General features: G+C 46.7%; 1 protein-coding gene across 1 annotated transcript; it reads right to left on the bottom strand.

The window, feature by feature from the left end:
* Window positions 1-308: 308 nt before the first annotated feature.
* Window positions 309-27,096, bottom strand: SCRN3 (secernin 3). Its single transcript, XM_088472409.1, has 8 exons — window positions 26,926-27,096; window positions 15,654-15,823; window positions 12,851-13,032; window positions 12,570-12,769; window positions 11,241-11,453; window positions 3,283-3,445; window positions 1,994-2,174; window positions 309-1,130 (listed from the first exon to the last, which is right to left on the bottom strand). The coding sequence occupies exons 1-8, from the start codon at window positions 26,927-26,929 to the stop codon at window positions 981-983; spliced, it is 1,263 nt and encodes a 420-aa protein (XP_088328535.1). The 5' UTR covers window positions 26,930-27,096; the 3' UTR covers window positions 309-980.
* Window positions 27,097-27,319: the final 223 nt, after the last annotated feature.

Below are 27,319 nucleotides of genomic sequence, written 5' to 3'. Positions count from 1 at the left end.
CTTTGCCGTTTAATGTTGTAATATTTATTATGGTTTACTTTGATTCTTGGCTACTAATGGCTGACGTCGGACAGTATTACATTTTCCTAACTGAAAGGGATGTGGGAAAACGACTGAATTGCTACTGCATGTACAATGTCTCTGTGCACAGATTGCAAACGCTTGGCTCGTTTATCTGACGTTCTGCGAGCAAACCATTCAGAGATGATGATAGATATAAATCGATAATTGATCAGATCTGTACCTCTATTTCTTTGTAATGGAAAGAAAATGGTTAAACTGAGAAACAAAAAAAACTGACAACCGGACATTTCTAACTTTCTTATTTATTATATGCAACAAGATTAATTCAACCTAGCCTGTGGTTGTTCTGCCATTCTCACAGTGTACAAATGGATTTTATTTGCATTTTCTATGTGAAATAAAATGTTGGGTCTCTGCTCAATTTAACTACGGCCTCACTGGTTTCATTGTTATTTCCAATTACTGTAATTGAGGTCTTACTGTCAACTCCTAATTCAGTGACCTTTAATAATGTACAACAGAGAAGTGACAAGGGTTTGGCTTGATAAAGAACTAGGTTATACATGGAGATAAGAGCTGAATGGAGCAGGACCAGAACAAACTGTACTGTAGCCAATAGTAGCAGTGAGCTTTAGCAACGTTAGGGGTTATCCTGCTTCAGGTAATGGCTATAGGAGAACCTATTTGTTACACAGAGCTGCTGCTGGTGTCCACAAGTGGAGAACTACACTAATACTGTAGCAGCATTTAGCCTGAGCCAAGACCTGTGTGCCCAGGTAACTTAAGCTTGGAAGTTGTTGAGGCTGGGGCCAAATATTTTTAATAGCACTTAATGCACCTATAGATGAATGATAATGTCTGCACAGTATGTCTCATGTCATCCTAAAAACATGTTCCACAGCAAACCAAGACTGGAAGCTAGGCCTGTAAAGTGCCACATGATAGCTAGTAGTATGTTACTCGTACAGCTTTATTTCTTCTTCCACACAGTCTGAAAACAGCATGATCAGGGCAGAGCCGTCATTATTTCCAGCCTTTAAGAATAATTCTACCTCTTCAAGCTTCCGTTTTTCCAAATCCTTCATCTGCTTCAGCAGCTCATTGCCCTAAAATTAAAATTGCGTATCTCTCAGTGTACAGAGGCTGCAATTCCTGGTATCTGCGATCATAAATTGTTGTCCTGACCTAAACCGTTCCCTAAGAAAGTTTATGAGATTGCATCCAAACAAATATTGGTTCCATCCACAAAAGTTTCCCCTGATTTTGTAGTAGCGAGGTGCAGTGTAAAAGAACCCAAGTCCTCATTTTCAACCCCTCCCCCCCTGTAGAAAAACTTACAGGACAGTTGTGTGTGATAACCCACCTATTACAAAGCAAAGGCATTATCTGCCTTCCAGCCTCACTGTACTGTAGGGCCTGACTTTCCAACATTAATGGGTGCGGAGCTTCAGTCCTGTCATAACCTTTAAAGAGGACGTGTTTTCTATTTGGGTAAGATGTCATATATACATACATGCAAGCATACAATGAAAATAAATGAAGTTGCTCCCATAAAACAGATCTGTGTTCCAACCCATAAGTGTTTCTCTCCTGGTTGTGCATATTCTATTTTCTGAGCTAGAAGGCGTAAGCCTGGCATTCATTATGCAATTATCAGAGGATCGGGGCGACAATTGCATAGTGTATGGCCGCGACCAATCATATCCTCCAACATGCCCAACTGACCCAATCATTGGTCTTCCGAATCTGGTTGTGTATGGACTGCCGCAGCCGACCAACTGATATTTCCCCTCTTCCTTCACGGGAGGATCCCAGATATTGTGGCCATATACACTGTGTGAAATATATCTATAGTATATAGCCACGATATCTACTGGTTTTAGGCTGCCGGATAATGTCTTTGGATAAGTTATTTTCTATGATCCATAAGGGTTTTAAAAAATTGTAATCACTAAGTTGTTCTCTTTACCGGTGATGTTTCCATGATCCTCAGGGCGTTTTCATGCTTCATGTACAGTTCGTGCCTCCTGTCAGGTTTGGTTTGAAATCTTGGCTGGAGTTTGACAGGATCATCAGAGCCAAACAAGGGGGAGGCGGTTCTTACAAACTGCTGAATCTGGGGCACAAAGACGAATGGCTTAAACACAGATCTAGGAAGAAAACAATATTGTAAATAAAAGAAAATTCCATTGGTCAAAGAATGTAAAGTTTGCACGTTTTTTACATTTTTTTTTAATTATTATTAAACACTTGATCACATGATGTCCTATGCAGATTATGTATAAAGCTGCATACACACACGATTTTTTGAACGATTATCGTTAACGATATTGTTTAATCGTTGTAAAAATCGTTCACTTTCTGAGATAAAACAATAAGATTATCGTTCATGCGCGTTCACATTTGTAGTTCAGTCAGACTGACCAACTGAACGATTTTCATTAAGGGAATATGCAAAAATCGTTTGTAGTTCAAAAAAATCGTTCATTGCACTTTAAAAAAAAAATCTGACAGAAAATCGTTCATAAAATCGTTGGTAACAAAATTGTTGTGTGTGTATGTAGCTTAATAGTTTACACTAATCCATGATGTTCCTGTTTGTCCTTGGTCAGACTCGCCCCCAGTGGAGCTAAGTACAAGATGCCTGGGGGCCAAGCACAAATAAGTGATCCACAGTAGGGTAACAACCACCACCTTCTACTATAAATAGCTTCCATAGAAGAAATAGGCCCCCACTTACGAACGAGTTTTATCACCAAAACGAGTGATAAAATGTCACGGTGTATGATAAATGGAGCTCCAGCCAATCACCTCCCAACTGTCATTTTTCTAACAGTTGGGAGCTGATTGGCTGGGGCACCATTTATCATACACAGTGATAAAGCCCATAAAGCAGTACAGCCATGTCATCCTGCGGTATGATCCCTGGGGGTAGGCTGTTTGGCCTATCCATATGTACAGTGTGACTGTGGTTGGGTAAACAGACTATATTCCGTATACCAGAGGTTTCCAAACGCGGTTCTAAGGGCTCCCCAACAGTTCAGGTTTTAGGGATATCCATGGTTGAGCACAGGTGACTTAATTAGTAACTCAGTCAATTTGATTTAACCACCTGTGCTCAACCATGGATCTCTCTAAAACCTGCACTGTTGGGGAGCCTCTGCCGTATACTGTAACTGATCATACCATGAAGCACTGTGGGACATCCTCTGGGCCTCATCAGTAACACTAGTGCTATTTCTGGTCTTACACATCTACCTGGATGGGTCAGGAGTTCCAGTGAAGAAGTGGCAGCATGGCTGGTTGGGATCCTGTGGCAGAATGGACACCATGCTTCCAGTCGTCATAAACCCTCCCTCCATGTTAATGCCACTTTTCTTGTCGGAAAGAATTTCCATCATGCTTTCAGCTGTTAAGGTTCCTAAAACAAATATAGATATAGATACATCAGCTACTTACTTTATACAGTTTCTAGATGCACTCACTTCTCGGCCTTGGGAACTGCCCGCAGAAAAAGGGAATGCATTTTCTTTGTGGGCATGTGGATATACATGAAAAAGGAGAGTTATGGTAAAACTTACCTTGGTTAATGCTTTCTTCGAAGTCCATAGGGTCCACAGGGAGACACTGGGGTGTAGGTAGGACCTGGAGGACCGGACACCAACAGCAAAGCTTTTCAATCCCAGGATGCTCTGGTCCTTCCCCCCTATACACCGCCCACAACCTGAGGGCAACTCAGTTTTGTTAACAAGCCCAAGGCAGGACAGGAGAGAAGGAAGACTGGTACACTGAGGAATCACACTCTCACACAGAGAAGAAAACCCATAGAAGCTAGGAGCGTCAGGGCGGGTGCCCTATGGACTTCGAAGTAAGAGTTAAACCACGGTAAGTTTTACCATAACTCTCCTTTTCTTCAGGCTCTATAGGGCTCCAAAGTGAGGCATTGGGGGATGTCCCAAAGCAGTTGTTGAAGGGCGGGAACACTCCTGAGCTGATAGCAGAACCCTACGCCTCAAGGAAGCATCCTCAGTGGCAAATGTATCAAAGGCATTAAACCTAAGAAAGGTGTGGACAGATGTTCAGCCGGGGTGCCACGCTGGGCTGCCCACGAGGGACCCACAGAGCAAGTAGAATGAGCAGAGACTCTGGCCTTCCTGTGTCGAATAGTCTGCATATAAGCCTGTGAGATAGTCATGCATATCCATCTGGCCAGAGTCTATTTGTCCTATATGGATTCCACAAGAAGGAATGACCAGCTAACAAAGAGGGAGTCTGATTTCTGAATGGAAGTAGTACGGTCCACATCCAAAGAAGCTTCACCTGCCGAGAGGTCTGGTGAATCAAATGTCGGATCCACAAAATCCTCATTCAGGTGAAAGCGAGAAACCACCTTGGGAAGGAAGCCTGGGCGTGTTCGAAGAAAACAGCCCTGTCCTGATGAAATATCAAAAAAGGGAACAACATGAAAGTGCCCCTAAATCTGATACCCTATGGGCAGATGCTATAGCCAGAAGAAACAGTCTCTTCGCAGTGAGCCATTTGACATCCACTGATTCCAGGAGTTCAAATGGAGGTTCCTGAAGTGCTTGGAGCACCACTGACAAATCCCATGGAGCCACAGCAGGGACAAAGGGAGGCTGTATTCGTAGAACACACTGCATGAAGGTGTAAACATCCGGTATAGGAGCAATTCTGCGCTGAACCCAGATAGACAAAGCAGAGACCTGCATTTTTAGAGATGCTAGGCAGAGAATTCTAGAAACCTTAAAGACCTGAGGGTCATTTTCTTGGAGCACATCAATGGAAATATGTATGCCATATTGTGTGGTAAATCCTGGCTGAGGCTGATTTACATGCTTTTAGCGTGGTCTGAACCACAGAGCTGGATACCCTTAGCCGTTAAAGACAGATGGGCTAGGTCCGGATGTAGACGTGGAACCTGAGACAACAGGTCTACTCATAGAGAAAGCTGCAGAGGAATGTTTATGGAGAGCCTTTGAAGATCAGAGTACCAGTGACATCTGGGCCTGGCAGGAGCCATTAACATGACTGTGCCTCCCTCTTGTCTGAACTTTCAAAGCACTGGAGAAAGCAGGGATATTGGAGGGAAGAGATATGCTAATTGGAACTTCCATTTCACTGACAATGCATCTAATGAAGGCCGCGTCGGGGTCCTTTGTTCTGGCTCCATAAATTGGAAGTTGTTTGTTGTGTCTGGAGGCCATGAGATCCACCTCCGGAAATCTCCATTTGTCCACTAAGAGCTGAAAGACTTCTGGATGTAGCATCCATTCTCCTGCATGCACGTCGTGGCGGCTGAGGAAATCCGCCTCCCTATTGAGAATCGCTTGGATGAACACTGCGGAGATGACTGGGAGATTGCGGGACAATTCTGTCATTGCTGACTGACTTAGAGCGCCCCCTTGGTGATTGAGGTAGGCCACAGCCGTGGCATTGTCAGATTGTACTTGTACTGGCCTGTTTTTCAGAATATTCTGAGCCAGAGTGAGCTCTGTAGATGGCTCGAAGTTCCAGGATGTTGATTGACAACACTGCCTTGACTGGGGACCATCGGCCCTGGAAGGAGTGCTGGCCGGTTACTGCCCCCCGACCCTCAGAGGCTTGCATTCGTGGCGAGGAGAGCCCAGTCTGGGATCCAAAAGGGACGACCATGGTTCAAATGGGGAGGCTGTAGCCACCAGGCTAGGGACAGACGAACCTCTGGGGGTAGGCTCATCGTCTGGGATTTGAGCAGATGGGGTAAGCCCGTTCCCACCTGGAGAAGATCAGGTGTTAGGGGGGCCTGGAGTGAAACTGGGCGAACTCCACCATGTCGAAGGTAGTCCCAAGGCCTGCACTGCAGAGTGAATCGACAGCAGTCTGCGTAGTCTGTGCTGTAGTGCTGAAATCTTGTCCACCGTTAGGAAGAATCTCTGAACTCAAGAGTCTAGGAGGGCTCCCAAATGTACCATCCTTTGAGAGGGTGTCAGGTAAGACTTTTTCCAGCTGATCAGCCAACCATGCATTGGTAGAAAGGCAATGGTTACCTGCAGATGGCTGTGAAGAGTCTCTGGGGAGCTTGCCAACAGCAAGAGATCGTCTAAGTACGGGCGCAGTCTGGTCCCTTGACGACAAAGAGAGGCCGCCATAACTGCCATGATCTTGGTAAAGACCCGAGGGGCTATTGAGAGACCAAACGGCAGAGCCTGGAATTGGTAATGTTGCTGCACAAACCAGAGATATTGCTGATGAGAAGGAGCTTATAGGTACATTTAGGTAAGCGTCCTGAATGTCTAGGGATACCATAAAATCTCCAGGCTCCATAGCTAGGGTAATAGAATGGTGGGTTCCCATACCAAATATCGTGGGCACCATGATAAACTTGTTCAGAGATTTGAGGTCGAGGATAGGCCGATGAGACCCATTGAGCTCCTGAACTAAGAAAAAGGGTAAAATAATAGCCCTTGCCCCGTTGTGAGGGGGGGACCCAAATTATTACTCCTGAATTCAGTAAGGACTGAACGGCTTTTTGGAGCAGCAGGGCCTTGGTTGAGCCCTATGCAAAAGAACTGTTGGGGGGCGATCGCCTCAGGAAGGAGAAGGCGTAGCCGTGGGAGACCACTTCTCTTACCTAGGCATATGACGTGGTTTCATGCCAAACTTGGGCGAATTGAAGAAGTTGGCCTCCCACCCTGGGAGAGGCCTAACCCGTCAGGCTGCAGGCTTGTTTTCAGACTTGGCAGGTGGACGTCTAGTAGCCCACGCTTGTTTGGTCCTAGGCTTGGTGGCCTTGGCTGATGTCTGTTGCCGTGGAAAAGACTGACCCTTGGCTTTGCCTTGGGGGCGAAAGAATGGCGTTCGCGGCTTTGTATTATATGCAGAGGGCAGGAACGCAGTCTTGTTAGTCGCCAAAGTAGTCACAATTTTATCCAATTCTGGACCAAATAGGATGTCTCCTGCATAAGGCAGAGACTCCAGAGCTCGTTTTGATTCCAAATCTGCTTTCCATTAACGTAGTCAAAGAATATGGCGGGCCACTACCGAAGTGGCAGATATCCTGGAGGCCAGGAGAGCTGTATCCATAGCTGCTTCACCTGAATAGAAGGCTGCATCTCTAATGTGAGATATATAGGACAGCTGTTCACTCAAAGCATCAGGGGGGGGGGGGGGGGAAACCTCTCTCTTCTAAGGCCTCTGCCCAACTCTCAATGACTTGACACCCAGGCCGTAGCCCTAGTAGGACGAGTAATAGCTCCTATAAGAGAGTATATAGATTTATGAAAGCTTCTATAAGTCTATCTGTGGTCTCCTTTAAGGAGGTTGCAGTATGAATGGGCAAGGTGGCATTTTTTACCAGACGTGTTACATGAGAATCCACTGTTGGTGGAACTTCCCATTTAGTTCAATCAGTAGCTGGAAGCAGGTAAAAGGAACTGAAATGATTTGGAATTTAAAACCTATTAACCGGGCATGTTCTAAGCTTCACTCATGTGATTAGATAGCGGGTCAGAGTGAGGAAACTCTGGTAAAACCACCTTTTGTCGCTTAAAAAGTCCGTATTTTTTCTTAGGAGCAGGTTCATCCTCTTCTATTTGTAGAATAATTTTAACAGCTCTCACAAGAGCAGGTATATTTAGTTTAGAGGGTGGCTCCTCTTCTCCAGAGTCAGAGATCTGCATCATCTGCCTCCCCAGATGATGATCTCTCCGACTCAGATAACTGTGTGGATTGGGAAGATATCATAGTATGTTTAGTAGGTAAAGGATTATCTTTTTGCAGCATCTGCTGAAAAAACGTAGAGGTATTAGTCTATCCATGGGGAAGGCAAAGGATTTGCAGGGGTACCTGCTGCGGCCGTCCCATAAGGGGTGCTACCATGGGGACTGCTACTTGGTCCACAAGTTTTGCCAGCATTTATGAAAAGGCTGCCCAGGATGGGTCCTTAGGGAGAGGCACCGGGGCTGTGTAACAAATAATACAGAGACCATCCTGAATGAGGTAGTCTGTGGCTAAGCCCGCAGAGCAGGACTTACAAGCTATCAGAGTACGAGGAGCAGCATCAGGCTGCTTGTTATTCTTTCCTCTGCCAGACATAGTCACAAGAATAATAGAAAACACAGTATGATACAGTGCAATGAACACTTTGCAGTATGTGTAATATGGTACAATGTAGTGTGCAACCGTGCTATATATGGCATATTGTAATGTGCAACCACGCTATATAGTATGTGATAGTCCTCACAATTAAATAGCAGATGTGAGGTACAATGAACCCCCAATACCAATGTATGTCAGGGTTTAGTAGATAAAAGGGACAGGTATAAATTGACAGTATAGAAAATAGAGATTAGCGCTAGCACAAGTCACATACAAACGCAGAAAAAAAATTTACATGTCCGCAATGGGCACTAAAATCAACTACACAGACCACAGTTGCTGGTCAGATATAGCGCTGTATAACCTGGCACATGGGAGAGGTATACAGGGAGACTGGACCCAGCGTTTCCTAGAGACCTGTTTGCCTAAAATGGCTTGCCGCGCCTCTCTGAGGGGGTGGAGGGAGGAGCAGCTCAGGGAACACCGAGACCACCGGGTCCCCTGACCTTTATTACATGCCTCTGCGCCAGTATAGTTATTCCTCGGTGGTCGAGTGGGCGAGCCAGTGTCCACATCAGCACCTCCAGGCGTGAGACTGGAGGCAAGACTGCACTAAGACGTGGACCCCCGCGATCGGGGTTCCGCATTACCTGTCCCCTGGATTCTGGGCTGCAGACTGGGGTCCAGGGAACCTGCTAGCTAGTCCCCCTCGGAGCCCCGCCGGGAGTACCTAGCACAGGCTTGGTGTCACGGCGCCGAGGAGGGGTGATGGGGCGACAGCACAGATGTCTGGACGACAGTCTGGTGCTGGTCACCAGTTTGGTCAAAAAAATGTAAATAAATGAAATTAAAAAATTAAAGCTTGGGCTGCTTAATGCAGCCCTCTGTTATACTGGCGGTCCAGCTCCTGACAGACACCAACGAAAACTGAAATGCCCTCATGCTGTGGACGGCGTATAGGGGGAAGGACCGGAGCATCCTGGGATTGAAAAGCTTTTCTGTTGGTGTCTGGTCCTCCAGGTCCCACCTACACCCCAATGTCTCCCTGTGGAGCCCTATGGACCCTGAAGAAATCCTTTGGAGATTGTCTGTAAAGAAGTTTCTATAGCATCTTAACGGATACAATAGTAATTATAAATGAATTAGTTTTTTTTTCTAGAACAAAGAAGATCAGATTTCCAGGCCTTCCTTGGCCGCAGGTGACAGACATAATGCTTGGAATACCTATGTCTAGTTCTAATACATTTTCACTAAGGACTTGCGTAAGATAATGAATGCTGGCTGTGGATCACTTGGACAAGCAAAGCTAAATACTTTTTCATGGTTATTGGTAGAAAGGCAGAAGACCCCCATTTGCATAGGACAACTGGCTTAAACTCAAAGGAAGAGATATGGAAGTTTTCTTTCTTTGGCTGTAGCATATATTCCTGGATAATTTCACGCAATTTACTAGAGCTCCGAGCATTGCAATGGTTAATAAATATGACAGCAAAGTATACAAAAGTTGTCGAAAAGCTGCAACAACAAGTATCCTCTAGTAATCTGATTTACATGTATACTAAAAAAAAATTAATGTAAATTATTAGTGCAGAGATTACACTAGCCCTATAGCATCTCAAACACGCACACACGAAATGACTGAGCGTAGCCGACACAAAGTATGCCGGGGCAAAGAAAAACCAACTGGACTCATTACTTACACCCAGTGGTAGAAGCCATTTGTGGTCTCTAGCTCCTAGTGAAAGGACAAGCTGAATATTATTTCAGATCACAAAATGGCTGCCTCATGTGTGACTATTTATGAACAGTTATTGGTTCCAAGCATTTTGAAGTAGGTATGTGACAAGAAAAAACTGTTTTATAATGTGTACGGCAGTGATAAGCGATTTGTAGCAAAATATGATCCAACATTTTGAAAGCACATACTTTCCAAATATCCCGCTTTCTGGGGACAGACCCACAGCCTGGAATTTTGTGGTGGTGATCAGGTGGAACGTGCAGACGTCACTGGTTTATATAGCAATGCTTGGGGTTGTTGTATTACAGGGAAGGAAGAGATATTGGGAACGGCCTATACCAGGCCTGGCCAACCTGTGGCTCTCCAGCTGTTGTGAAAGGGATCCGGACGAAAGGTCGACAGGTTCAAATGGTCAACACTTTTTTTTTTTCTCCAACACTTTTAAGGTTAGGGGTGAGGATTAGGCACTTGGGATGGTTTAGGGTTAGGCTACAGGTACGTTTAGGCACCAGGGAGAGGATAAGGTTTAGGCACTAGGGGGAGTGTTAGGGTTCAAATAACAATAAAATGAAAAAAAAAAAAAAGTGTCACCCAGTTTTGTGTCAACCTTTTAACCCTGTCAACCTTACTGATTGATGGGAGGGTATGCTGGGACTTGTAGTTTTACAGCAGCTGAGAGCAAGGCTTCAGGGCCTGATTCAGCAAGGATCACAATTGCAAAGCTGCACGCAGGCAGCTTTGCAATACCATCCTTGCAATCATGCAAATGCAGCAGGAGGTGTATGACAGGTGTATGAGGTGTATGACACCCCCTGCTGCATTTGTGATCCCAGCACTGCAACTGAGGTCGCAGTGCTGGGATCACCATCGCTAGTCGATGGTCGCGATGGTGGGCGGCCAGCTGAGTGAGCCTCATCTTGCTCAGGCTGGCCGGCTTGCAAGCCCAGCAGACTGCGCACATCCACGCAGTCTCTGGGCTGGCAACTCCCGAAAAGTGGAGCAGACGCACCCGGGAATGCCAGCCGCCCCCGCCCCTTAAATGCCTCTGCCTGTCAATCAGACAGAGGCAGTCAAGGGCTAGCGTGCGTGTTAGCAGGACCCATTCTGCATACTCACAGAATGGATCCTGCACATGCGCAGATTCCCGGTAATCTGAAATCTGCGTTCAGCATTGCGCTTTCCTGCACTGCTGAATTAGCCCCTCAGACAAGATAGGTTACCTGGTGATATGACCATAACCCCTCTTCATGTGGGAAGTGTCTAAGTTAACAAAAGGTATAGTAACTTACTAATGAAAGAAAAGGTACCAAAATCACAGGAACGAGGTAGATAAAACGACACCAAATGAACAGGCTGAGAACAGAAGATGTAAATAACTCACCTTTATATTTCCTGAGCAGTTTGTATCCTTCACAAAATCTGTCTCCAGAAGATGACGATCTAGAGGGGTTGAAATAGGAATATACAGCTGCAAAATTAAATTCTTTTTTCCCATCCCACCATCTTTTTGTTTTAGCATATTCCCTCATTCCTGGGTGTTCTCGATCAATCCTGGAGGTGATAGACAGGTTGTTGGATATGTTCTTTATGCCTTCTGTTAAAAAAAAAAAAGGACATCAAACTACTATTTGCATTCAGGTCGCCTTTTGCTGAATGTTATTATACACTGTAAACCTCTATTCATCAATAGCAACATTTCAGATTGTTCACATAAAATGAAATGACATGCCACCATTGCCTACATACAGTAGTGACAGCCAATAATTATGGGAATGCCGCCTACATTACTAGGAACCAGAGACTGCAATAGGATACTCCAATACTTAGCAGATGCTGGGGCTGTGGCAGAGTTGAACACGCGCGGGTTTGCGTTTCATATCTTCGCACAGCGCATGCTCAGATAATATGGATGCACAGAAGTACAAGAATGCAGAGTCATAATATTTTGTTTGCCTCTAACATCACGACTGGAGAGATGGAATGGGCGTTCCCATAGGCAAGTTTCAGGAAGTTCATAGTCACGCAAATGCGCCTTATTCCCATCAGCACGTAACCACATATACACCTGTTAGTAGGCGTATCAGTTTGGGTATGGGAGACCGGCAGTCGGGATGGCGCTTGTCAAAATACCGACCGTGGTATCCCAATGCTCAGAATCCCGACGGGCTGGGTTAAGTATTCTAACCCCCCCCCCCTAACCCTAACCCCCCCCGCGGTGCCTAAACCTAAAAGCGACTAACAGCTAACTCGGCCCGCTATGCTTGCGTTTGGGATGCCAGCTGTCGAGTTTCCGACGTTGGCATCTCAACTGATGTCGCGATTCAGGCGCCGGTGTTCTGTTCACAGATTGGGATTCCGGCGGCGGGATTTTGACCGCCGGCATTCCGTGTGGCAGTCACATAACTACATCCTAGCGTATCTTTTGCACAGGGCAGGTGTAAGTACTGACTGAAGATGACGACTCTCCATAAGTGCGAAAATACTTTCTATGCTTTTTTTTTTCTTTGAGTAATGTGCCCGTGATTTATTTTCAACTGCACCAGGCCCACTGGCTCGTGGTGAACGAACAGACTGAGCCGCATGAACTTCAGCCGAGTCCCCAATATGTCTTCCCCCTACTGTGTGTAGGTGACAGGTGAACTGTGAAAGAAGCAGTACAAAACCATAAGATATCCCTGCTGTTTTTGATGGACCGTAGGGGTAAAATTACCTTCTACTTTCTCAGCAGCCCAGTACGGGCCCGCCGTCTCCAGTATCCACGCTTCCTTTCTGTCCGCTATGAGGAAACTGTTGTGGTAGGTAAAAGACATCGGGCTCTCCATGCAGTTTCCCCCCTGACCATATTTTTCCAACAAGCCAACAATGACGTCCAGCGCTCCCTCAGCTGTGTCTGCTCTCTCCAAACCCAGCCTGCAAATAGACCAGATTAAATCACAAAAATCCAACATTTATTGCTTTGTGTTGTATAGATCAAACCTTGAACGTCACAACCTTACAAGGTCCATTCCGAGGAGGGCTTCGTTATCCTCAATCTCTTCCTTTCCCCACACTGCTTCATTCCCGATGCAAACCCCAGAGTCGTTCGCTCCCATTTCAGCTCCCCATAACCACGATGGCCGACTTAACACCACCGAGTGGGTCTTCTCTGCTTGGTCAATCTCAACGTAGGTGCACTGCAAATAAACGGTGTCAACCAATGAGACTTACCGAGCTTCTACGTATAAGTGATGTTTACGTTCACATAAGTGTTTCTATAACTATTCATGAAGATATACAGGCAGGGGCGGATTGGTCATTGAACTCACCGGGAAGATTCCTGGTGGGCCGATGCTCCTGTGGGGCAGTCAGACGAGCGGTAAATTTTTGTTTTACATGTGGCCCCCGGGCCAAGCCCCACTTCTTACATGACAGACAGCCTTGCACCCCGTTACTAAGGGCCCGGTTCATGGATGGACGCTAATGCAATTTTCACGCAGATCTAGCGTTCGCCATTGCATCGCAGGGGGGTTATCGTCGAAAAGCAGGCGTGCCTGGCTGTATGAACGCCGTTACATTGGCGAGCAAAAATTAGCCACTATTGCACACGCAGCTCTGCGTGTCAGAAGAGCACCCAAGGCTGCGGCAGGTCAGATGGCTGCCAACGTGCTTCGATGTTACCGATATTTACGCAAGTATGCGTCGTCGCACGCATGTAAGGCGGCAGTAGTGGGCGTCTTTATGCTCGGGTGATCTTTGCTAACATTAGCATATTTTCGCAGCAGCGTTCCGTGTGAAATCGCAGCTGTGATCACATTAGCGCCTGTCTCTGAAACATGCACGAAGTACAAAAGGGGAGCCATGGCTGCAGTGCACAGTCAGATGTATACCCGGCCCCAGGAAGATGACTGCGGTGGGGAGCCGGAGATCATTCTCTGGATTAGGTGCAGCCGCGGACAGTGTTGCTGCAGCAGCAGTACCCGGCCGCCTGGAGACAGAGCAGCCACACGCTGCCGAGGAAGCTGGGCAGAGCCATGCAGACTTGAGGTACAAGTAGCTGCGCAGAGTGCGAAGAATGGGCCTTGATAAGCTGGTGGCAGGGAATGCTGTTATCACCCGGAGCCACAGCCTAGCGGGCGTCAGCAGGAGGACTGACACACAGCAGGGAGGCGAGACCCGTGTCCCGTCCCAGCAGGGATCAGCAAGCTGTGGCTGGACTACAAATCACAGCATGCTCATATAGCTAGAGTAGCAATAATAGGCTGCTACATGAGTCCTTCGGCAGCTAAATGGATCAGTCCCTGAGCTGGGCTGTACATGCACTAAAGTCGGGACTCTGCTTAAGTTAGACCTCTTACTATTGCAGCCCTGCTGCAGTACAGATATCCCCAGGGGTTGGCTGATCCCATGCCCAAGGCACACTGGGGGCTGCAGCAGGTGCCGAACATGGCAAGTCAGTCCAGCGTCACTCTCCTCCTGGTCAGTGGATTCCGAGCAAGATCACTGCAGCCAGGTACTGTAGATCAGGAGAGTGGTGAGGAGGTCAGGGGGGACGTTGCCAGATCCAGGGAGGGCACGTAACACACAGCCACAATGTCAAATGATGCAGGCTGAGCAAGAGGGAGTATTTACTGAGCAGTGGCGGCGATTCAGGGTGATCCCTGCATGGTGCCAGCCAGGTGTGAGTATATATGCGAGTATGCTATATATACTATGTACATGGGTTATGGTGATTGTGACCCTCTCACAGGCAAAGCTGGAAGTGTCAGATCCCAGACAGGTACATCTATATCCAGCACTAGAGTTATACTGCAGTGGAGGCAGCTGTCTGTAATAAGCTAGAATATAGTCAGGAGGTTACGGGTTAGTTCTAAATTCAAGTAGGCTGAAGGACCTCTGATGTGATGTCATAACCATGTGACCCGCGATGGCAGGTGGAGGAGCAAGGTTGGGAATATGGGACCCAACATGTACCCTCGCAGGCTCGCTTCGCTCACCAGTGTTACTCTTTCCAATAGATGTCCACATGGGGATACGGTCAAAATCCCGACCGCGGGGATTCCAGCGCTCAGAATGCCTGCGCCGGAATCCCAGCTCCCCGAACGCTGAAATCCCGAATGTAAGTGGTGAAGGTAGGGGGAGGGTTAGCGTTACACACTTCAGGGAGGTTTAGAGTGCGGGGAGGAGGAGGTTAGGTTCAGGCACCGGGGAGGGAGGGTTAGGGATAGAGGGGCTTAGGATACCGACCAACAAGTGTCGGCATCCTAACCCTGTCGGGATGCTGGCATCAGGATTATGACAGCTGGGATCTTGAGCGCAGGCATCCCGTACCAAACTGTCCACGTGGATAGTAAAACTGCTAGCCCACTGGCCTTGCCCCTCCCCATGCTGTTACGGGTCACATGGGTGTGACATGAGAGGTCCTTCAGCCTCAACCGTTGTGGTGATGTATTAATCCCGCCACCAGAGCAGAGAGCGACACCCCAGGCAGGAAAGGGGAACTACACAGGTTGTGACAGGGGCAGGGTGCTAGAATGAACACTAGTTCTCACAGCATTCTGGGTCACGATTGTCACAGACCGTCGCATCACTGCCCGGGGAGTCAGAGGAGGTCTGTTCTGCACATGTGTAACCATGAAGTGCTTAAATGTGGGTTCATAAATTTCAGCCATAAAAATTCCCCGGACGGATGGTCACATGCACTCCAGACCTGTTTGTGTATATATATATATATATATATATATATATATATATATATATATTTATTTTTTTTATCCAATCCTATGCGTCCTGCTTTACATGGGCAGAACACTTCTACCTCAAGTTTTGATCCTGGCTCATAAGATTGTCCTGGGAAGTGTACAATCTCCTGCACCTCATCACTCGGTCTGTCGGAGTTCTTCCCAAATATAATTCTGTTACCAACAGTCGCAGGAGGAAGAGCAACAAAGGTGTCACATGAGCAGGGTTCCATAGTGACACCACAACCTGAAATAAAATGACGTCAGAGGCTTTCTTTACTTTTATGTAGAAGACAAGCAAGTCCTAGACTACATGACTGAGGACTACTCACAACTCTGCACTAGTCTTACCAGGATTACAGGCTGTTTTACCAATGATGTAACACAAATTGGTTATAAACCTAAATCAAGTACTATAATAATGACTCCTCTCCAGCACATAAAGTCACCAACTATATAGATTTTATTTAAGGATTAAAAGTGCAAATAGAACATACATTCTGCAAATGTATACTATCTGTAACCCAGAGTTTCTCAAACTCTGCCATTACAGTCCAGGTTTGAAGGATATCCGTGCTTAAGCACAGGTGACTTAATTAGTAACCCAGTTTGATTATACTATCTGTGCACAACCATGTATATTTCTAAAACCTGCACTTCTAGGGCCAAATGTAATAGGGTGAGAGGTTAGAAAATGTGAGAGTTTAGCAGTAAAACCCTGACGCTAATACATTGATCGAGTTGTATTTTCAAAACAGGAAACATCTGGATGAGCGTTTAAATCTTGAGAGTTTTTTGGGTCTGAAAAACATGCAAGTTTGTACGTTCTGTGACTAATACATTGGCTGAGTTTAAAAATGTGACAGTTTTCCCTCACCCTATTACATTTGGCCCCTAGGGTGCTTTGAGGACCGAATTTGGGAAACCCTAGCATTAACATACAGCCCTCCAGCTGCTGTGGAACTACACATCCCAGCATGCCCTAATAGCTAAACTGTGGCAGAGCATGTTGGGACGAGTAGTTCCACAGCTGCTGGAGAGCAACGTGATGGATACCCTGCCCTACACTGTGCTTTGGCAGAATCTGCTGCTGATTATATTGTTATCATCACTGGCAGTTTTAAATGGTTTATTATAGCTCTAGTGCAGCCTAAATATAGTAACATTAACCTCTGCTTTCATGCTCCACACTCCTGTCTGCGGCCCCATTGTGCCATCTAACCAATGTCAGCAGTTTTGAACAATGTATGAGTGGCTCAGCTCTAAGCTGGGGACTTCCGAACAAGTCACCCTTATTACCTACCCTCCAACATGACCCCTCCCATCAGGTACGAAATGCTCTGCTCCTGGACTTACCACCTAATTAATGATTGCAGTCACCTGTGTTGAGCTAGGTAATTGATGAGACAGGTGTTTCATCACAGGTGGCTGCAATCATCAATTAAAAAGGGAGTCCAGGAGCAGAGAATTTTGTACCTAATGGAACGGGTCATGTTCAAGGGTCTGTTATTATCACTAGACCTCAGACACTGAGTAGATGAATCTCATTCAACATAAAAGTAGAGCCGCATTAGAAATTAACATGAAATATATAGCAGAAAATTGTGCTCTATATAGAAAAAGTGCAAAATGTGAATATAATGACTGCATGTGTCACTTCAGAATGAGAAATTAGTGTTCTGTGCCACCTGGTGGCCAACTGAGGCACTGCATAACAAACGAGGCTGTATAGCTAATCAAATTCAATTTAATTGTAATCAAGGCAACACACTATATTATTACTATGTATCAAAGGTACAACTAATGTGTTTAATACCTTGGAAATTGTAAAGAAGAAGAAAGTGTTAAAGAATGTGAAATTAATTTTAGACAAAAGCAAATTGATGAGTGGGAGGAAACATCCATTTAAATCTGAAGTGTTCAGTACTATGAGATGTCTATATACTGCACAGGTCTGCATTGTTCTGTCTGCTCCTGGTAACACATGGATATTTACTTTTAGAATAGCATTACCATATCTGTGTGCGTAATGAGATCTAATGGGATGATATAATTAGACACAGTTGCCACAATTGCTGCATTTTGAAAACACAATGGGGAACATTTTTTTAAATGCGTAAAAAGAAAAATTAACAGCACTAGAAATTGCTATATTATTCTAAATAATTAAGTAGACGTTCTGATAAAAAAAAAAAAAAAAAAAACTTAAAGAATTGGCTCATGAGTTTAAATAAACTTTAATAAGGAGGCCATTTAAATGTTCTACCCACTCCTTTTGTAGGTCCACAATACTGCCTCTAAATTGCTTCTCAGTAAAAAATTAGAGTTATGGTAAAAATGTATCTTTGTTAACTCTTTCTTCGAAGTCCATAGGGTCCACAGGAAGACCTTGGGATGTAGGTGATGGGAACCAATCTGGACACCATGCAGTTCAAGTTTTCAGCTCCCAGGATGCATTGGGTCCACTCTCCCTATACCCCGCCCCCCGAGCCAGAGGCACCTCAGTTGGTAATAATCCAAAGGCCAGAGGAGGATAAGAGAGAAGAAAGACTGGTGCACTCAAGAATCACACTCTCACGGAGAAGGAGACGGGAAACTGGTGACCAGAAATATCGCCCATATGAAGCCAGATGCGTCAGGGTGGGTGCCTATGGCCTTCGAAGAAAGAGTTAACAAGGTAAGTTCTTACCATAACTCATTTTCTTCTTCAGGGTCCATAGGCTCCACAGGAAGACCTTGGGGATGTCCCAAAGCAGTCCGGACGCTCCTTCGCTGAGAGGAGAATCCGGCGCCCAAAGGAAGCATCCTGAGAGGCAAAGGTATCAAATGCATCGAACCTTAGAAAGGTCTGGACAGAAGACCACGCGGCTGCCTTACAAAGCTGGACAGCCGAGGCGCCACGGCGAGCTGCCCAAGAGGATCCCACAGACTGAGTAGAATGAGCCTTAACAGAAGTTGGAACAGGCAGGCCTGCCTGCGTGTAAGCCTCTGAAATAGTCATTTGAAGCCATCTAGCCAATGTTTGTTTATTGGCTGGCCATCCCTTCTTGTGAAATCCATAGAGCACAAACAAGGAGTCAGATTTCCGAAGAGAACTGGTACGGTCCACATAAATCCTGAGGACGCGGACAACATCCAATGAGGCCTTACCTGCCGAGAGGTCTGGTGATAGAAAGGCCGGTACTATAATTTCCTGATTAATATGGAAACTAGAAACAACCTTAGAAAGGAATTCAGGGTGAATACGAAGCACCGCCCTGTTCTGGTGAATTATCAGAAAAGGAGGACGACAGGAGAGCAATCGAAATTCTGACAGCCTTCTGGCAGATGCAATAGCCAGAAGAAAGAGAGTCTTAGCTGTTAACCACTTAAGATCCACTGAATCTAGTGGTTCACATGGAGGGCCCGAAGAACTACTGCCAAATCCCAAGGAGCCACTGGTGGGACGAAGGGAGGTTGAATCCGGAGGACACCCTGGAAGAAGGTGTGGATAGCCGGAAGCAGAGCAATTCTACATTGGAACCACACTGACCATGCAGAGACATGCACTTTCAAAGAGGCCAGGCGTAGGCAGAGGTCCAATACAGCTTGAAGGATGCCAGTATTCTGGAAATCCGAAACACCTGAGGGTCGTAATATCTTGTACGACACCACTGGAAATATGTATGCCACACACTGTGGTAGATCCTGGCGGAGGCAGGCTTACGCTCTCTAAGCAAAGTGTTGATGACTGAGCTAGAGAATCCCTTAGGAGGGATGTCTCAAGAGCCACTCCGTCAAAGACAGATGATCCAGGTCCGGGTAAAGACAAGGACCCGGAGACAGCAGAAACGGAGTGTCGATGGAGAGACTACGAAGATCTGAGTACCATTGATGTCTGGGCCAAGCTGGAGCCACCAGCAGGACAGTGCCTCTATCTTGCTTGAACTTGCGAAGAACTCAAGTAAGCTGGGAGACTGGAGGAAATAGGTTCGTAAACTGGAAGGTCCATTTCACTGACTGAGCATCCACCAGGCTTGCCTCTGCATTTCTTGTTCTGGACCCGTACACTGGTAACTTGTGATTGTGTTGGTAGGCCATGAGGTCCACGTCTGGGAGACCCCATTTGTCCACTAGAAGTTGAAACACCTCTTGCTGAAGAGACCATTCCCCCGGATGCAAGTCGTGACGGCTGAGAAAGTCCACTTCCAATTGAGAACTCCTGGAATGAACACTGCCAAGATGGCCGGGAGATGAGATTCTGCCCATTTCAGAATGCGTGACACTTCTGTCATTGCTGCCTGACTTCAAGTGCCTCCTTGATGGTTGATGTAAGCCACTGTGGTGGCATTTTCGGACTGAACCTGCACAGGCTTTCCGTGAAAGAATGTGCTTTGCTATCATGAGGGCCCTGTACACAGCCCGAATTTCCAATATGTTGATGGGCAGGGATGCCTCTAGCGTTGTCCACCGGCCCTGAAAGGAGTGTGGACCGGTCACTGTGCCCCATCCTCGGAGACTGGCGTCCGTTGTTAGGAGTATCCAGTCCGGGATCCAAAAAGGGGCGACCCTTGGTTAGATGAGATGTCTGTAGCCACCAAGAGAGGGACAGACGCTCCTTTGGAGAGAGTACCATTATCTGAGCTCTGATCCGGTGGGGTAATCCGTTCCACCTGGCGAGGATCAGCTCCTGTAGGGGGCGTGGAATGGAACTGAGCATATTCCACAATGTCGAATGTGGACACCATGGATCCCTGAACCTGCATCGCCGAGTGGACTGACACCTGGCGACTGCGGAGACATCTGGATACTCGCAGCTGCAGTGTGGAGATCATTTCTGGAGTTAGAAAGGTTCTCTGCTGGTGAGAGTCCAGAAGCGCACCCAAATGAACCCTCCTCTGAGGGAATTAGGGAGGACTTTTTCCAATTGATTAACCTCCCGTGTGTTTGTAGACAAACAACTGTCAGTTGCAGGTGGTGGTGAAGCACTTCTGGAGAACTCGCCAAAAAGAGGTCATCCAGATATGGTAGGAGTCGGATACCCTGACTCCGCAGATGGGCTGCCATGACAACCATCATTTTGGTAAATACCCTTGGAACCGTGGACAGACCAAAGGGCAGTACCCAAAACTGGAAGTATCATTGCAATATAGCAAACCGCAGATAACGCTGGAGAGAAAGCATCATGGGAACATGTAGGTATGCATCCTGAATATCCAGTAATACCATATAATCCCTAGGTTCCATAGCCAGCATGATGGATTGTAAGGTTTCCATCCTGAACCTGGGCATCCTGAGGGACTTGTTCAGAGATTTGAGGTTGAGGATAGGCCAATGAGACCCATTCGGTTTCTGAACCAGAAAGAGAGCAGAATAATATCCAGTCCCTCGTTGAGATAGTGCAACTGGTACATTTACCCCTGCCTGCAGCAAGGACTGTATGGCTTTCTGGATCTGCAAGGCCTTGGTCTTGTCGGAAGGAGGGCCTGTGCAGAAAAATTGGTGGGGAGGCCTTCGAACGAATGAGAGGGCATACCCCTGAGACACCAGCACTGGGCAAACTGAAGAAGTCGGCCTCCCACTCTGTGGTCCCCCAGAGGGAGGCCCGCCCAGTCAGGCTGCGGGTTTATCCTCCGGTTTGGATTTGGCCAATGTGTCAACAATCTTTTCAAAGCCTGGACTAAACAAAATCTCCCCATTATAGGGTAAGGCCTCCAGGCCTGTCTTAGAATCATCATCCGCGCTCCAATACCGTAGCCACAGGGAACGTCAAGCAGACACGGCCACAGCCGAGACCCTAGATGTCCGTAGACTAGCATCCAGAGTGGCCTCACCGATATATGCAGCCGCATCCCTAATATGGCCGACCAGTGACACCTGATTCTCTGGAACTTCCAAGGAGTCCTCAAGTGTATCAGCCCAACTCTCTATGGCCTAGCTACCCAGGAGATAGCCATGGACGGCCGGGCAACAGCTCCTGAAAGAGAGTATATAGACTTTAGGCAAGTTTCCACCTTCCTATCCGTAGGATCCTTTAAGGAAGAAATGGAAGGCATAGGTAACACTGCACTTTTAAATCCACTGCTGGGGGTGATTCCCACTTCTTACAATGAGCCTCAGGAAATGGGTAACATGAGGTCAAACGTTTCTGAGGTTGATATCTCTTACCAGGCCTCAGCCATGTGATCCACCAGCTGATCCGACAGAGGGAATACTGCCAAAGACACCTAAACAGAGGGTGTTTGGATTTAGGGGCTGGTTCGTCTACCTCTATAACCAATGTGGATCTGACCGCACACACCAAGGCAGAAATATTAATCCTTGACGTAGGCTCTGCTTCTTGCCGAGGGGAGTCGGGGTTAGAGGTATCAGCCACCTCTACATCATCAGATGACATCTCAGATTCTGACAGCTGTGTGGATTGAGATGACAACACAGGATGCTTAGCTGGTCGTACAGGTTTCTCACTCGGCAACATGGTCTGAATGGCCATAGAGGTCGCAGCCAGACTCTGTACTGAGGTAGAGAAAACATCCACCCATGGTGGAGGTCCACCCTGTAGTAATCCCACTGTGGGAATGACTGCCTGCTGTGGTACAGGAGGGGTATGCATAATCAGTGGTAGTCCCTGTGAGTGAGGGACGGGCTGCTGGGATACCCCCATAGGAGGAACAGCAGCCGGGACCGCCAGGCGGTCCACAATGGAAGCCAGTATCTAAGAAAAAAAACCCAAGAGGGCTGCATTCAGAACTCTGTGTCTTTGTGACCTCGAAGTATTTTATTATTTATTTATTTATTAACAGTTTCTTATATAGCGCAGCATATTCCATTGCGCTTTACAATTGTAAACATTAATAGAACAAAACTGGGTAATAACAGACAGATATATAGGTAGGAAGGCCCTGCTCGCAAGCTTACAATCTATAGGGAAATAGGCATTGATACACGAGGATAGGTGCTATATATTGCATTTTGGTCCAGACAGAATGCACAGTTGCATGACCCATATACAACGGAATGTCGGCCAAATGTCATGAGGATGTGAGAGAAAGACGATGTGTGAGGTTGTGTGTGGACTGTGAAAGGGGATGTAATTACATATGGAGGCTATGAAGGTTATGTGGGTGGTTCTGGGATCTGATAAGCTTGCCTGAAGAGGTGAGTTTTCAGGGATCGCTTGAAGGATTGGAGACTAGAGGAAAGTCGTATTGTGCGTGGTAAGGCATTCCATAGAGTGGGTGCAGCGCGAAGAAAGTCCTGTAACTGTGAATGGGAGCAAGTAATGCATGGGGATGAGAGACGCAGATCTTGTGCTGAGCGGAGAGGTCGGCTTGGGAGATATTTTGAGATGAGTGAAGAGATGTATGTTGGTGTGGTTTGGTTAATAGCCTTATGTGTAAGTGAAAGTGTTTTGTATTGAATACGGCAGAAAACCGGCAACCAATGGAGGGACTGACAGAGCTAGGCAGCAGACGATGAACGTTTGGCAAGGAAGGTAAGCCTTGCAGCTGCATTCATAATGGATTGTAATGGAGATAGCCTGTTTTTGGGAAGACCAGTAAGGAGGCTATTGCAATAGTCAATACGGGAAATAATAAGTGCATGGATTAGAGTTTTTGCAGTGTCTTGTGTGAGATATGGTCGAATTTTGGATATGTTTTTTAGATGTATGTAAGATTTTGAGACAGATTGAATGTGGGGAACAAAGGACAGTTCAGAGTCTGCGGCGCTGACCTCCAGATGCCCGCGCCCCCGCCAGAGGGACCCCGCCACAGCATCCAAACAGGTAAGGCTCGCTGGCCCTGGCCACACACAGACCTGGTCATGACATAGATAGATATCTATCTATCTATCAATCAGGTATGAGCGACCCTAACACCACCTGTATTAGGGCAGATTGAGAGAAAGTGTATAGCCATAAGCTGACAGATAGAAACAAGAGAGACACAGACAGGCAGTGCTAACACAAGGCACATACAATGCAGGAAAGACGCTGCAAAGCGGCATGATACTCAACTACAGAGACGCAGTGTCTGGTAGGAAATAGCGCTAAATACACTGACCCTGGAGAGAGCACGCTGACCCTGGCGAGAGGTATGCAGGGGGACCGGACAACGCGCTATCCTGTGAGAACTGCGACTGCACCTTAGAAAATGGCCGCCGGAGACCTCAGATGTGGCGTGTCCAGAGAAGGAGAGCAGCTCAGGGAAACCAGACCACAGTGGAAAGGCGAGCTGAGGGGAGGAGCCGCTTAAACAGGGAAGCTGTCTCCCCTGGCCGGTTATTAACCTCTGGGATGCTGGTTTCCCACACCAATATGTCCCTGGTGGTCAAGTGGAGCGCAATGGCCGGAGGTATCAACTGCCATTACACGCGGGTCACCACGAGCGGCGACCTCCCTTACCTGTCCCCTGATGTCTGGGTGCAGTCTGGGACCTCTCTGGGGGCCCTGGCTAGCGCTGACCCCCGGAACGCCCACCGAGATCCCCAGATCAGTACTGGCATTGCGGCACCGAAGGGATGATGGAGCGGCAGCGCAGACGTTCCTCAGACAGTCTGCTGCTGCGCGCTCTGGGCCTGATTCAGAGCCGGACGCTCTTTGAGAGCGCTCGCTCTGAATCAGGGCGTCCCAATTTTTTTTTCAAAGACGGCCTCCTGGCCACTCACTTATGTGAGCGGCCAGGTGATGGTCGCGATGGTCAAGACCATCGGGCTTGCGACGAGACCCTTGTGGTAGGGTCTCGTGGCCGCAAGCCCCAGTGGACTTCCTGCTCTAATAGAGCAGGAAGTCCACCTACTGACATCACGAGTGATGTCAGTAGGGCCGCCCACAAACGGCAGGCGTTCCTGCAGGAACGCCTCAGTTTGCCCAGCCACCCCCCTTGCCCGCCTCCAAAACGTCGCAGGCCGTGTCTCGTACATGTGCACGCCGGAGTCGGTTCCGGCATGCTCATGCGCAGTGGGGGGGGGACCATTGACCCGCTTGCGCTCGCAAGCGAGTCTGAATCAGGCCCTCTATTCTTTGTAAAAGTAAAAGAAGTAAAATAAAGAAATAATCTTTAGGGGCTGATGAACAGCCCCCTGCAAAATGGTGACCCGAATCCGGCCGGGCACCAACGATGCTGCCTGTTCCGACTTCTATTAAGGCTCATTCTACTCAGTCTGTGGGTCCCTCGTGGGCAGCTCGCCATGGTGCCTCGGCTGTCTAGCTTTTAAGGCAGCCACGTGGTCTTCTGTCCAGACCTTTCTAAGGTTTTATGCATTTGATACCTTCGCCTCTCAGGATGCTTCCTTTGGGCACCGGATTCTCCTCTCAGCGAAAGAGCATCCGGAATGCTTTGGGACATCCCCAAGGTCTTCCTGTGGAGCCTATGGACCCTGAAGAAGAAAATGAGAGTTATGGTAAGAACTTACCTTTGTTAACTCTTTCTTCAAAGTCCATAGGCACCCGCCCTGACGCACCTGGCTTCATATGGGCGATTTTTCTGGTCACCGGTTTCCCGTCTCCTCCGTGAGAGTGTGATTCTTGAGTGTACCAGTCTTTCTTCTCTCTTATCCTCCTCCGGCCTTTGGCTTATTACCAAATGAGGTGCCTCTGGCTCAGGGGCAGGGGGGTATAGGGAGAGTGGGACCCAATGCATCCTAGGAGCTGAAAAGCTTTAACTGCATGTTGCCCGGATTGGTTCCCATCACCTACACCCCAAGGACTCCCTGTGGAGCCTATGGACCCTGAAGAAGAAAATAAGTTAAACAACCTTCTCAGGAAGGCAAAGGGAACATATTTTGCTTTTCATCCTCTTGTCTTACAATCCAGCCACAAACCATGGCTGCACATCACAGAGTAGCAGAGTATTGAGAAGAAAAGGCGAGACATACAGACATACAGACATCTCAATGAATGAGTCCCTACTCTATACACAACTATGCCAAAATATCTGTCAGTTACCTTCTATGGTATATATGTAAAGTGTATAATATGGATTTGACATGATGCTTCTGTATTGTATGATAATCACTTGGATTCTCTCTGTATATTATGAGGGTCATTTGGATGCCCTCTGTATTGTATGATAATCACTTGGATTCTCTCCAATAATACTGGTATCACTTGGATGCCCTCTGTATTGTATAGGTCATTTGGATGCCCTCTGTGTTGTATGAGAAGTAATTTGGAAAAGCTCTACTGAATGGGGGGGGGGGGTCACTTGGAAGTGCCCTATTGTACGGGGGGGGGGGCACCTGGAGGAACTCTGTATTGTATAGCAGTCATTGGGAAGCTCCAGACATGCATTTGTTTTGAGGCTACAGGTAGCTTCTCCATGTAGTTGTTTCTTCATTTATTTTTTTGGAGAAAATGCCAGACAGATGTGAGAAACAGCTGCCTCATTTTCTACGCCCTTGGATGAAGCCACGTAAAGAGTCTATGACATTTTTAAAAGACTGGACATAGGACAGAGCCTTTGTGCTACATCAGCTAGTTATCATACTTGTTTGTAAAAAAATAATGAATAACTGTACCTGTTTAGCTCACTTATTACATGTCATGAACACATACATATAATAAATCACACTACAAATTCTAATTTGGTTATTACTTTTGAAACTTTATATTCTAAACAACAACAGAAAGGATGCATCTAATTTGTAGGCTGAACAGATATTTAGACAAGTGTATCCTATAAATTCACTAGGAACCAGTGACATCATTAAGGCATTACAGGGAAGATGTGTCACACCTTCTAAAGAGGACGAATGGAGTTGTTGCCAATAGCAACATTCTATAAAATGATAGCTATAATCTAAGGGTTGCTATGGGCAACTCCACCTGTCATCTCTACAAGATTTGATCCGTATCTAAGGGCAGTATTGGTATTCTGGAAAAGAGGGGGGGGGGGATTTTAAACATTAGAGGTGCTACCATGCTGAGACTTGTAGTACCATTCAGGAAAAAGAAAATGCAGGTGCACACTCTAAGCACTAAGAATAATGAAAGTGAAAATAATTATGATAAACTCTACAATTAACAAGTATAGCACGGTTGTGCTTAGTGTGCAGCTGCATTTTCTATACTTCATTTAGGTACTGTCACTGATGTAACCGGTTACTATTTATTTGCATTCACAACATGGCACTGTCCACTACGCAACAGAATAGGAATAGCTGCCAACGTTCAAAATTAATTTCAAAGACACTTTGCATTCAAGCTTGGGACATTCCCTGGAACCCTGGGGTATTTGCCAACCATGCGAGTGATGCACACACACACATTATATATATTATATATATATATATATAAGCAGTGTTATGGAACCTAAAATTCGCAAAAGAATTAAGATTCAAAGTCAATATGAACAATACAGAGATTCTCACTCATTGTGCCACTGATTTGGAAGTCCTGCACAGAAGAAGAGCCTGCGAGTAGTACTGCCTGGGGTTGTCCCTTCCAACCAAGCAATAGGAGCAGGACAGATTTCTAAGTAGTCGACGCTTATGTCAATGTCACCATTTTGTGACTGGCAGAACAGCAGCCGCCAACCAGTAGCGTCTTATTTGACTACTGTGCAGGGCCCAGATGCCTATTAAACTTTATTTCGTCAATAATAAAATGCTAATGTCTCCAGTATAGTATGTTAGAAAGTTTGGTAGCGGCCATCTTCCAGTAGAGCAAAATTCGCTAAGACTGGCGGAATGAGCGCACGTAAAATGGCTGCCGCAATGGAGTCATAACACTGTTTAGACCTCTAATCCAGAAAAGGGTTTTGCT

This window comes from Taudactylus pleione, unplaced genomic scaffold (genome assembly GCF_031769625.1).
Source record: "Taudactylus pleione unplaced genomic scaffold, aTauple2 ptg000004l, whole genome shotgun sequence".
NCBI lineage: Eukaryota > Metazoa > Chordata > Amphibia > Anura > Myobatrachidae > Taudactylus > Taudactylus pleione.
The sequence above is the reverse complement of the archived record's forward strand: the minus strand, read 5'-3'. Positions and strand labels throughout refer to the sequence as shown.